The following is a 13,687-nucleotide window of genomic DNA, read 5'->3' on the forward strand; positions in this document are numbered from 1 at the left end:
CGACATCTACTGATCATTTCCACCCTCAACTAATATTTGTACTGATTATTATTTATTTATTATAAAGAAGAAGGATAAAAATCGTAAGAGCAATGACAAACAATGAATAAAATTGCCTCGAAACATAGTGCTATGTAATTTCTATCTTATCAATTTTAGACGTGATTATACAAAAACTATTTATCACAATATCATTTTCTATGAAAGTTGCTTTATTTATTTATATATTTTAGCAAAAGTCACTATAATATGAAAACATAGAAGCATAAAGTATAAATATCACCAAAAAAATAAAAATAATTTATAGTAAAAATACATTAAAAATAATAATAAGAGATCAAATTTAACGCATGGGACACACATTTTTATACCCCAAACTTATGTTTTAACACCCGAAACTCACCTTCTTACATTCAGGGCCTACGCCTCTCATATTTATAATGGATTGCTCATTTCCTCTTGTGGACGTAGGTCAGTTGACCGAACCACGTTAAATATTTGTGTCTCTTATGATATGTTTCTCGTTTTTATCTTCTTATTTATGATCTTTCGAGATTTGCATTGCTAACTTTCGCATGACACTAATTATTTTCGATCCTAACATATTTAGCCAAAATCTTTTTACTTTTAGAAGTATATAATGATTATGCCAATAACATCCAAACAAAAAAGTAGAGCATGCAACAACATATCACATTCACGTTTATGTGCTGAATTTAAATATTGATACCTAATACAGATAAATTATAATTATTAATTAATGTCAGAACAATCACGAAATTAAGCATCTTAATTCTAAACACCAATCACATTAAGTGATACAAACCATATCTTTTTTTTTTGAATTTATATATTAGTATAATTTTGATTGTGTATTAACTTGTCTTGTTTAACAAGAAACTGAACCAATTAATAATTCTTATATTATATATACTTGGTGCCTTAAATTAGAATCTTAATATTATTAATTCATGAATGAATTAATCAGTAACTTATTAATAGTAGTGCAAAGATCTATCTGGCAAAACACTTGCTTTCTTTTTCTTTATCCCTATATATAAACCTGGCTCTATGTATAATAAAAAAAATATATGCTATATTATATTAATTTGTATTATTTAATGTGAGGTGTAACATGTAGCAATTAAGGAAAATTAATTTGTATTACTAATTTTTAAAGATGAATTTTCAAAATTGATCAAATTTCATGAACAAATAATATATTTTTTAATTTTTTTTATGACCAAACAGAATTTAGTATTTGTACCAAAAAGAATCTAATGATATTTTGGCAGATGTACAACTCATAACTTATTACACATTCTAAAAGAGAGCAAAATTTTGTCAGCACTTAAGAAGAGCTGTTTGTGCTGGGCTCTGTCTGATGTTCAAACAGAAATGAGAAAACTCAAAGGTAACATAAACAATATGCCATTACTTCACCGTTTATGTACAGTTTTTTTTCAGAATCAAATAAACTAGATCATCATCAAAATTTTCAACTTTCTATTACAGTGATGGAGAAATGGAATTGGTAATCCATCAATGTTACATTTTACTAAGAAAAAAAGAAGGAAAAAATAAATCTTTTTCTCTTTTCTATACCTACTTTTTAATTTCTTTCTAACTAATATTCCTCTGCTTCTAATTAATGTCACGTTTCAATGAAACCAGTCATCCTTAAAATTGAGTCCCTTACTTGACGCAAATTCCTTCCCTTGAGCGTCCTTTCATATCCTGTGCAAATTGAAAATGCCATCATTTTTCTGGCAATTCTCCGTTTAATTATTAAATGGGGCGGCACCATTTCCATTTCATCATCTACGAACTCGTTGTATTTAATTTCCGTGAACCATGAAGCTTTGTTCATTGGTACAGAATCGGTATCCTGATTCATGATTACATTCCGTATCATGGATACCTTGTTGTTAAAATGGCCAATTTGGAAGGCATATTTGTCTTCTGCTTCTTCCTCAGCTGAATGTTGAAGCTCCGTTTCATGCTCTTGAGGAAAAAGCACTTCGCTTTCCTGAAATTCTTCAGCCATGAAAACTCAAGTATGAGAAAAAAATGATATGTTTTTTTTTTCTCGTTGAAATAATAGGAAAAGGGGGTAGGAGAAGGGGACATATATAGGGGAAAGGAAATGATTGAGGGTCATGCTAAAAAGCATGGAGTGTGGGTCCCCTTTTTCTCTCTCTAAAACTCTTTCTCTCACTAAATATATGTTAGATACTTTGGGTATCTATGATTTTGTGTATGTATGCTTGTACTAGATTTTCATATTTATGTTACACTTTAAATCATTTTCTTGTTTAATTTATATGAGTATATAAGTTCATAATGTAACGATAGGGTAACATTTTGGTATTTTTATACTATCATATAAAATCTAAATAGCTCAGTTGATTGATTACCTGAAATCTTGTTGGTGAGAGTTTGATTTTCCACTTTGTAATCTCTTGCCTCGTTCTCTTTTTTCAATAACAGGAAAAAAATTATTATTAAAACATTCATACAAACGAAAACAAATTAATCAACATTGAAAAAGGAAATAAATAGTTTTACCCCATTTAACTAGTATTTAAATAATTTGATCCATATCGCGATATCTTCATTCTCTTTCCTCTTTTGGACCAATTGTTGACGAAACGTCCTCTTTGATCTAAGTATTTTTAATCCAATTTTTTCAATAAATGAAAAGGGTGAAAAAGAAAGTGAAAAAAGGGTTCAAAAACTAAAAAAATATGCAAATTCACATGTGAATAGTCAATGCTTGAAGATGGTTGTTAGGACTTATCGCCTGAAAGGGAGAGAAAGCGGAGAGTTGGGGCGTCGACTGGCAGAAATAAAAATGGATTAGAATTAGAGCAAGAGTGTGAGTCGTCTGCTTAAATAGAATAAGCGGCGGAGTTTAAGAGAATTAAATGAGTTGGATTTCGTTTTTTTTTTTGATGGGCCGTGAGTCATATCAATGTACGAGTTAAATTTGAATGTGAGTTTTGGCTAAAATTAACATAATTTGACCAATTTTTCTGAAAGAGATTGGTAATGTATTTGAGTTATTATCTAAATATAAAAATACTACAACGATAATATAAGATGATATTGATAAAATCATATAAAAATTTGTAATAATAAATATAAAAATTAGTTAAGTACATGATGACAAATGCATATGTAATTTTACTAGAATTAAAAATGTAATTAAAATTTTCAGAAATAGATATAATAATAATATAATATAGAAAATATTATTTTTAAATATAATATGAGTGATAAAAAGCTACATAAAATTATGAATAGTACTATAGAAAGTAGGAATTTCCAACAATTTTTTGTTGTAATATTTCAATATTGTTGCCAAAAGTAATTTGGCAATAAGAAAAAAGTTTGTAGTAAGTGTTGACGTAAATATTATTGGAAAAAGTTTATGCAATGATAAATAATATTGTTTCTGAAAGTTAATTATTTACGCAATATAAAAAGTTATATTTATAAATCAGATTTTATTTGTAAAAAATCACATTGCTGTGATTTATGCGATTATTTAGCAACAAAAAAATTGTTGCAAGGAATTATATATATATATATATATATATATATATATATATTTTTTTTTTTTCAATAAACTTAATTGTTTCAAAAAGATGAGCAAGAAAATCGATTAATAATCTTTTATGAATGCGTAGAACCAACTATTATCATGGTAAATCACATTTGTTTCTACAATATTAGCCATCATATTTAATTTTAGTATATATATATATTATATATATATATATATATTATATATATATATATATATATATATATATATATGCATTTAGAGAACTGTAAATAATAGACGATATGATTCCAATCAAGATTTTATTAAGTATTTAAGGGTCATTTGATAGGTGAGTACAACTTAAGTGATTAAACTATACCTCACGTAGATAAAATAATTCAAGTACGATAAATTATTTATGTGCGAACATGTGTTAGACAACACAAATAGATTTCTCCTGAATTATTCCGTGCTTTAGTGCCACATTGCAACTATATATTGTGGTTGATTTTCGTGCCATAAATGACAAACTTCATCATCACTTATTAGTATATTTTAATTTTTGATAAATATTGTTTATCATCAAAGTATCTAATCTGACATCTTATACTTTTCGCCCAAAAAAAAAAAAAACCAAACATATTTACGCACACTCAACATAATAAGCAAAACTTGAGGTGTCAAATGGTGTGACTTGAATTGAGGGTGGGGTGGAGTTGGGGGGGGGGGAGTGTTAATGGTGTGACTTGTGTTTGGAGGGTGGTGTGGCGTTGATGGTGTGACTTAGTTTGGATTGAATTTGGACAAATTGAAGACAAATTAATGTTTTGGCCATTTGTTTTTTTTTTCCTTCCATTTTTTCTATTTCACAACCCAACAAATAAGGCTTGAGATGTCAAATGGTGTGACTTGAATTTGAGGGTGTTAATTAGCATGATTTAATTTAATTTGAAAGGATTAAAATTAGATTCGAATCTCTATATATTTTGTAGGTGTTAAATAACGTGATTTGAATTGAATTTTGATGAATTAAAATTAGAAATCAATTTATATAAAGAATTTAGAAATAGCACATATCTGAATGCTTGACTAAAATTTAACATATAATACTAATAAGGTATATAGAAATATTAACATGATAAAAAGTGACAATCTCACAAAGTTAATATGGGGACTACAAAGCTCTATTTCTTTTTCTTTTTTCCCATGTATTATTTTTGTGGCTAGTCCCTAATGTTATCTTTTTACCGTTTGTTTTAGCTCTTTTTTATTCATTTTCTTTTTTCTTTCACAAACCTAATTTATAAAAAATATATATTTTATTTATTGTTTTCTGATCTTGAAATTTTAGTTTTAATAGAATTTAAACATTTTTTAAATTTATCCATTTAATGTCACTCTTTTCTTAATTTTCAAAATTATTTAGAATAGTGATATCAAGAAACATAATATTTATCTAGCTATATGTTGATTTATTAAATGTAGACTATAATTCAATTTTATTAGCTAGAGGTAAGTCAGCATATAGATACTCAAAATTAAAAAATCGATAGCTTTCCCTAAAATTTTTCTATAGCATCTATCAATTACTTAAATTTAAATGAAGAAATAAGTAGAAACTTTTTATAATTTCATTAATCATGGACTTTCGTTGAATTTGTCGATTTTATTAAGGAAAATCAGGAAAAAAACTTCATTGATTTTTCAATAGTGTTTGTTAATTTAGTTCAACTTAACAAAATAGTAGACTAGTGATATCCGTAAATTTTGTTTTTCGGTAAAACACGACTTTTTAGAAATGATGGCACTTGTAGTTATCAAATACTGACTTCGCCGGGTTAGTGACCCGTCTTCAAGTTACTTGAGTTAAATGAATTAGATCGAAATAAATTTAAAATAAATTATAACCCAATACATTCAATTTTTACAATTTTTTAAATATAATTTATTTGAGTGGTAAAAGATTTATTTTCATTTGTTATACCGGCTATATATAACAAAAATTATATATATTATGAGTCAGATTATATATCAACTCAATTTATAGATGAATAGAGAGATCGAAGTCATGAGCTGAATTAATAAATGAGTGAGTCAATAACCACACTCAAAATTGAATGGATTGGATGGTTTTTTTATGGATTTTTTATCAAACCCCCTAACCCATAAAATTGCACATTTGGGTCCCCTATAAATTTGTTGGTCTTTAATTTTGCTCTTTAGCAATTAAATTTATGTCTAGCGACACATAAGTTCTTTTAAAATTGAAGTCATTCGCAACCTAATTTATGAAATATTATAATACGAAAATATATGTTATAGTTCATATATTTGTGTTGTGCTGCTGCTTGTCATTTTTATCCGTTATCTTAGTAAAAAAAATAATGTATCATTTAATCAAGAAGGTATTACTTCCTCAATCTCCTCTTAACTGTTGTTTTAATTCAGCAAAATTATTCCCACAAAATAATTATCATTTTAAAAATTCAAGACTAAAAATAATAATTGTTTTCAATTATACTTTTAATTAAGTCCTTAACATTAACGTAGTATATATAATATTTAAGAGGAAAAAACAGCTTATCTTTATTAAATAGAAATAGCTTAGTAAATTATACCTTATATTTATTATTATTGTATTACTAAGCGCAAAAAGAGCTAAAGCCATAGTTAAAATAGGATGGATGAGTAATAGTTTTAAACTCCAAACATTATTATCCAAAGGAGATACATAATCATTAATTACTCATTAAGGAAAAAAAAATTAATCAAATACTTAATCACTTCAGTCCCATATGAATATTATATGATATTTTTAGCTTTAACATTTATTTTTAAATAATAATCTTTTACATTATCATTTTTTTCTTCAAATTTATCCTTGTTTAGATAAGTGAGTTGTTACATAATCAAACAATCATATTAAATAGGTACTATTTAGTGAAAGATAATTTAGTGAAAAAGCTTTTTACTTTTTAGATGTGAGTGAATATTTTAAGGGTATGCTGTCCAAATTAAAATCACCATAATAATATAATTCGAACAGAGTATTTCGTATGATTAATGCTGTATTTGGTCTACGATAATGACTATTGATTAATTAATAGCTTTTTTTCGTGTCCATTTGTTAAAAAGATTTGAGTAAACTGAAAACCTTATAAAAAAAAACTTCAGATCATGGCTTAAAATTTTGTAGATATTAGAAAATAGTCTAAAATTTTATCAGTTTCAAAGATTATATTTGTATAATTTTTGAAAAAAGGAATAAAATCTAAATGATGTCAAAAAAGAGAGATTTGCATAAATAATCGGCTGATTCAAAGTGCGAAGAACCTATTAATTTGAGAGCAAGAATGATATAAGCTTATTGCAAAGACACTTAAATAAAAACTATCGTTTTGTTTTTGTTATTCCTTTAAGAAAAAGATAATTAATAGCCTAGCTTTTAACTTAATTTCACGATTGCTACATATGTAAAGAAAGTCTAAAATAACATGCTACATAATTAGAAGTCAATCTGTTACTCAAGACTCAAGAAGTAAGTGTTGCTTACAAGACAAGTAGTGAAGAAACTATTAGGAGAAGAATAATGCGTCACTACTTGAATATGAAGAGGCAATAGACATATTATTATTATCTTCATCAAAACACACTAACATAAGCACAATTATTAGAATTAATACTCCAAACAATAATAAATTATTAAAATATGAAGCAAATAATGACTAAATACATGCATTTTAGGCCAAACATCACTGTCGTTGCTCCTGGTGCAAGTTTCTTTATATTCGAATAAATCGAATGGCTTTTACCAAGGAAAAAAAATGAAAAAGAAGATAGAGGAAGGAATAGCAGAGTGATATAATTCAATTTTTAAGTTCGGAGTCAAATCCCATAGAGAATTTAGGTTTAGCTATAATATTCTATATCGTCGAGAAAATACTTGAACAACCTTTCAGTTCAAGTTTTTAATAATACTAGTTTCTGAACACGTGTGTTGCACATATGTCCCATGTAACTTTTTAAAAATTCATTATAATGATAAAAAGTTCTATGAAAACATGTATGTAATGAGTAAGAAAATGCAATAATCACAAATAAATCTTTAAAAGTGTGACAAGAAATACCAAATAATTAATTTATTTTAAGCAACTAATCGTAATTTTTGAACTTTGCTTCGTAGTTAGCAAACAAAATTAAATTAAAGAAGTCTAAGAAAAAATATAAAAAATAAGCAAAAAAGAAAAAATACAAAACAATAAAACATAACATCCTTCTTAAGACTTTAATCATAATAATATAAATGAAAAATGAAATATATAATGAGACATAATTTTTTGACTTCTTGTTGACACCTTCTCCCATTAACAAATCAAAATTCAAAAGTCTTCTTCATCAAGTCAAATTAAAACATGAATCAAATAAATGATGATATAAGCGCTTCACTACTTTAACTATAGAATGAAAAGGATAATCTTGGGTAGGGGATTCTTGAAACAAAAAAGATCAATTTATATAGATAACATATGAAAGAATACCAAAAGAAATCTTAAAGTTTTAAATTAAATAGTTGAAAGTTATGATTATAAAAAGTATGAGAATTACAGATATTAAGAATAACAATTGAATAGATAATTAGATATGAGTTATGAAAATAAATATTTAAGACAAATAAAGAGAAAATAATAAATAAATTCAATTTTGAGAAGAATATTTTGTAAAGGAGAAAGTGAAAATGTCAAAATTATTTTTTACCTATATATATAAGTGGTTGAATCTCCTTCGCTACTTCTTCGTATGTTTGCTTATTTATATTTTGAATTTCATATTGATATTTTCATCCATACCAAACACCCTATAGTTAGTCTCCCAGAAAAAGTATGAAACATAACAAATATAAGCTAAGGCAGGTTAAATAAATTGATAATGTAAACACAATCTTTACGATGGTATATATGCGTTAAATTTTATTTCCATTTTGATTATGGTCACAATTGAGATCTTTTTTATATTTACGTCAGGGGAGAAAATAGGAAAAAGGGGAAGAGGATGCTACGCTACTGATAAGATTTGAACCCTTCATTTTAATGACAGAAGGTAGGAAGAACTCGTCAATTGAGCTAGCTCTCAACCCCCAATTGAAGTGGTTACTGCTATAATAAGTAATTCAATTATTTTAATGTAATAATGGAAACGAGTATGCTTGTTTGGAAGTACTAGTGTTCATGTACAGTTTGGTGAAATTTTTTAGAATTGAAAAGGTCATTCCAGATGAGAAGATTTGTGTTCTATGGTTCTCCTATGCCAAGCATGGCCTTCCAGTTTGCCTTCTGAGCTATTAAGATTCCCTGCGACTGCAGCATTTTGAAATAGAAGAGAGATTGAGAGAAAGAAAAAGAGAATGGAGGGAGAGATAGATATGAATACATATCCGATATTATTATTCTGATGCATATCTACTGCTTAATCTATTACAGTAAACTTAATTTTCCTTGATCATTGTCTGAAACCTATTAATACATATGTATACAACGATTTTATATAACAACAACTATATATTCAGTGAAATTTCACAAGTAGGGTCTGGGAAGATATATATAGCAACAAGATTTATAATCAATTCTTTATTTTGCATAATACAAATACGATTATCTACATGAGCAAGAAATGCAATTTCAATTATTGTATGGTAACTAACTATTTTAGTTTGAAATTTCATGACATCATGCTCTAGTTACACGATAGTGGAAGTTATGCTGCTGATGATGATACCGCGATGGGGCTTCGGACCATATGGACTCCATCACTCCATGTGTACCAACCAAAGGAAAACTCATTTCTACTTTTGGTACTACTTTGAGCTGTTACTGTTATGTTGAAGCTGTGTTTCTCTCCCAATTTGCTGAAGCGTAAGGTTTTTGGAACAATATCAACAACATATCCAGGAGGTGATCTCAAAGTTAAAACGTAAGTCGAATTGTGTTTTCCAACATTGGTAACAACTCTTGTGACAGTCCTGCTGGATCCTCTCATGTTTGCTATAGCAAGTGATGGGTAGTTAAGGTTACTCGCCGCAGGTACTTTCTCAGGACAACTGAACGACGAATCTAGGCTTATGTTTTGACTACAGAGATAGAGAAGATAATCTGTGTAAGTAGCATCATAAACAAGTCCAGGATCTACAGCTCTTGATGGCTTGAAATGTCCTGCTCCGTATTCGAAGGGGTTTGCATTATCACCAGTGGCATTTGTTATTGGCCTACCAACCACATTATTGATTGTTGCTGCAATAAGAGTAAATTAAACAACTGTCTCTTTGAAATTCTGATGAAAAAAATTAACTAGGAGTGCATTTCTTGAAGAGAAACAGAGGAAAGCAGAATTACATGTGGTCATTAGAGCTGATCTGATTGCAGCACTACTCCAATCTGGATGAATTGATTTTAAGAGTGCAATTACAGCTGCAACATGTGGGCAAGACATGGATGTTCCAGATTGGATGTTGTACTTAACGAAACGACGATCCTCAGGTATTTTCAGGAGAGATGATGCCTCGGTCCATGCTGCTAGTATGTTAAATCCAGGAGCAGTTATATCCGGCTGCAATTTAATGTATAAACTATTCTTCAGAAAGAGTTTTACTTGTATACACCGACCTGACTGTAAATTACTTGCTAAAATACTCATATTTTGGCACTTATATATATTACCTTGAGAATGTTAGGATCGATAAGATTTGGTCCTTTGGAACTGAAAGGAGCCATGACGGGTGCTGGCTTAGTACCTATCAATGTCTTCCCTGGGAGAAGTGTTGCCATTGGATTTTTTTCAGACCGTATATATGCCAGGATTGTATTTATGCCATCTAAAAAAGCAACTGTTGTGGGATCCAGAAAAGGAATGACTTGTATCTCATTAAATGGATTAAGTAAAATAGCTGCAACACCTCCAGCTCTATTCACTTCCATTGATGCCTGTGGAGTACTATTTATGCAGATGACAACTTTTCCTCTGACAAGATTTTTTGATAGTGTACCAGGAAGACATTCTCTGGATATGCAAAATAAAACAATGAAATATTAATTTCAGTATCTTTAATTATCTTTGGTTCAATTTAAGTGTCTTACTTTTTTTTCTTTTAGTTTGTTTAAAAGAAGCACATGCTAGTGAGGTGAGGCGTAAGCCCCGAAATACGATGATGACAGTAAGTCTCATGAAGCTACAGAGTGTATATCTCATGTATCTTCAATTTTATTACTAAAAAAATAAGCAAATGTAAAAAATTAATAATTCTGCAAATAAATTCAAACAAATCATTGATAATATAGAAAAAGATTCTAAGTATTGTTTGAGAAAGGTAACAATACAAAAATTATAATAGCCAAGATAATCTGTAAAATGAAATAATCATCCATCTCATCAACGATCGCTACATCTACTAGTCATTCACATCCTCAACTAATATTTACGTTGATTATTGTTTATACATTTCAAAGAAGGAGATGGACAAAAAGTGTAAGAACAATGACAAAAAATGAATAAAGTTGCCTTATGAACATTGTGCTAGTGAAGCTCTATATCCTATCAATTTTAGGCACGATTATCTAAAAACTATTTTGTCACTTTCAAAAGTTTATGAAGATTCAAAAGTCATTGTTATTTTCTGAAACTCCATGTCAAGTCAAAAACAGAACAAACGAATTGAAACGCAGGGATTATTCTACAACATTCACATGACATATTTAATACGAGAAGATTTAAAGGATATTTTGGTATAATTTACACATTTTTAATTTGAGATCACAAGATTTTAAAAGTATTTTTTTATTTTCTTAAAACCCCGTGCTACATCAAACTAATAAGACACATAAAATGACACAGAGGAAGTACCAAAGTAGAATGGAATTTACCCTGTTGCATTACTTGTTGTATTGCCTGTAATTTCTACATCTCCTGCATAAACCAAGGGATGCAACTTCCTCCTCATTATTGGAGTTACTGTTTCTCCCTAAATATTTATAAATTAAAAAATAAAGAAGTTAAAACAACTTAAAAAGCAATTCTTATATATATATGTTTTGTCTAACATCTTGTATTTTGCCTTAATTTCAAATTATTAGACTGACTTATATGACGATTAACTGAAGTTACGTTTTTACATTGAATTAAACTCGGATGATTGAATCTGAATGTATCATTACCTCGACGATCATGCCATTTCCGAGCATAATTGGAGATGAAAAAACTCGATCGATGCTACTAGCACCAACTGTGATAATCCATGGCGCTACATTTCCAACAGTTGAAGGTGTTGGACCATCATTTCCAGCACTACAAGCTACTACAATATTTCTCTTCACAGCATTCAAAGATCCAATAGCAATAGGATCCTCTGTGTAATATGTTGTTGTTACAGGTGAAAATCCTAGAGAAATACTAAGTACATGAACCCCATTAGCTATGGCATCATCAAAAGCAGCAAGAACGTCATCTGGAAGGCATGTAAGTTTCGTGTCATTTGGAAGTGGCCAACATACTTTATAGATGGCGAGACGAACATTTGGTGCACCTCCAGCAGCTGTACCCTTCGCAAATCCACCAATTGCTGATGCATTTGCAACTCTTCGGCCACCCACTGTGCTTGCTGTGTGAGTACCATGACCGTCTACATCTCTCGGTGATCGAAACTCCCTAGTCTCGTCAAGAGGACCATAGTGTGCTTCGTAACCATTTAAATAGTATTGCGCTCCAATTAATTTCCTTGAGAAACAAAAAAGAATAAAAATAAAGAAAGAGTAAAAGAGTTGTAGGCTTGTAAGTATATATAAGTTAAATTGAAAGCGAAAAAATTAACTCATCATTGGAGTAATTCAAAAGACTACTAGTTCAACCTGTTGCAATGGGAGGCGTTGAAGGCAACACCTTCTTGACAAGTTCCATTCCATGACTTTGGAACTGGTCCCATTCCTTCATCATTGAAACTTGAAGATTCTGGCCACACCCCTTCAAAAAAAGATGGAAGAGTAAATATAATGAGATAATTTTGAGGTATAAGGAGTAGTAGTGTTTACATTTTTAATTTAAAACCACAAGATTCATAAGCCTCTCTTTATTTTTCAACTTCATGGCCAATAAAATTAAGAAACTTAAACTGGGACAGAGGAAGTATATTCAAATGTTTTTGAAAAAAAAAAGAAAAAGAAAAAAGAAACAGAGAGAAATTCTTACCACTGTCCAAAACCCCAACAATGATATCCTCTCCATAATTTGCATTTTGCAGCAATTCTTCTTCAGAATTTATCAGCGAAGTTCCTTCCAATAATTTCACAAAGTCCCATGATCTAGTAGTATGAGGCTTTATTGTATGAGGATCACTGTGAAATACTGATATTACCCCTTCCATCCCTGTTTTGATCATGAAAGAATCAGGCTACCCATGATCCCATATTGAGACTTAATATAATTAAGTTACATCAGTTTGTTGTCTCAAACAGCGAAAACTATAAGTTCATGTATATGTACGATGTTTATGAAGTTTGTACCTGATATCATATCAGCTTCTTGTGGTGTTAACAAAGCAGAGAAGCCGTTGATGACGTTCTTGTAGCTGTGAACAAGTGACGCTCTTACATGTTCTTTGGAAGAAGTAGCCTTGACAGAATGAAGAAATGAACAGTGGTGATCTTCTATTTCTTTCAAAGTCTTGTCTCCATTGTGCTCTCCAAGGTATACTACATACACCTTTGTTTCTTTAGTACATGAAACAAAGCCACCAAGGCTCAAAATCAAGAAGAGCTGGGAAAAGAGAAATACAATGTGAATATGGTTTTTCATTTTGGATGACTTGTATTATATTGATTTGTTTTGTGTCCAGTATGAGTAAATCTCGAAGGGTTTTTATAGTGATATAATAGTAATATGATGAATATTCCTATCAATTGTTGATCATACAAGTCAATAACTCCCAAGTCTTCTTGTCTATCCTTCCAAAGTCTCGTGGAAAACTACAAAACATCCTTGTCTGTGGATCACTAGTTTTGCAGAAATTTCCTTGCAGTGTGAGTTACACATGGTGCAATCTTAGCAGGCAACTTCAAGAGAGATGATGCCTCGCTCCACACTTCTAGTATGTTAAAT

At 29.6% G+C, this 13,687-nt stretch overlaps 2 protein-coding genes across 2 annotated transcripts; both read right to left on the reverse strand.

Annotated features, from left to right (window-relative positions):
* Positions 1–1,351: 1,351 nt before the first annotated feature.
* On the reverse strand, positions 1,352–2,047 carry LOC129872618 (protein S40-3). The gene is made up of 2 exons (XM_055947558.1): positions 1,700–2,047; positions 1,352–1,381 (listed from the first exon to the last, which is right to left on the reverse strand). The coding sequence occupies exons 1-2, from the start codon at positions 2,045–2,047 to the stop codon at positions 1,352–1,354; spliced, it is 378 nt and encodes a 125-aa protein (XP_055803533.1).
* Positions 2,048–9,146: 7,099 nt separating this feature from the next.
* Positions 9,147–13,425, reverse strand: LOC129874313 (subtilisin-like protease SBT5.6). Its single transcript, XM_055949574.1, has 8 exons — positions 13,093–13,425; positions 12,779–12,955; positions 12,442–12,553; positions 11,752–12,310; positions 11,461–11,558; positions 10,261–10,600; positions 9,937–10,150; positions 9,147–9,834 (listed from the first exon to the last, which is right to left on the reverse strand). Exons 1-8 carry the CDS (start codon positions 13,382–13,384, stop codon positions 9,302–9,304), a joined length of 2,325 nt encoding a protein of 774 aa, XP_055805549.1. The 5' UTR covers positions 13,385–13,425; the 3' UTR covers positions 9,147–9,301.
* Positions 13,426–13,687: the final 262 nt, after the last annotated feature.

This window comes from Solanum dulcamara, chromosome 11 (genome assembly GCF_947179165.1).
Source record: "Solanum dulcamara chromosome 11, daSolDulc1.2, whole genome shotgun sequence".
Lineage (NCBI taxonomy): Eukaryota > Viridiplantae > Streptophyta > Magnoliopsida > Solanales > Solanaceae > Solanum > Solanum dulcamara.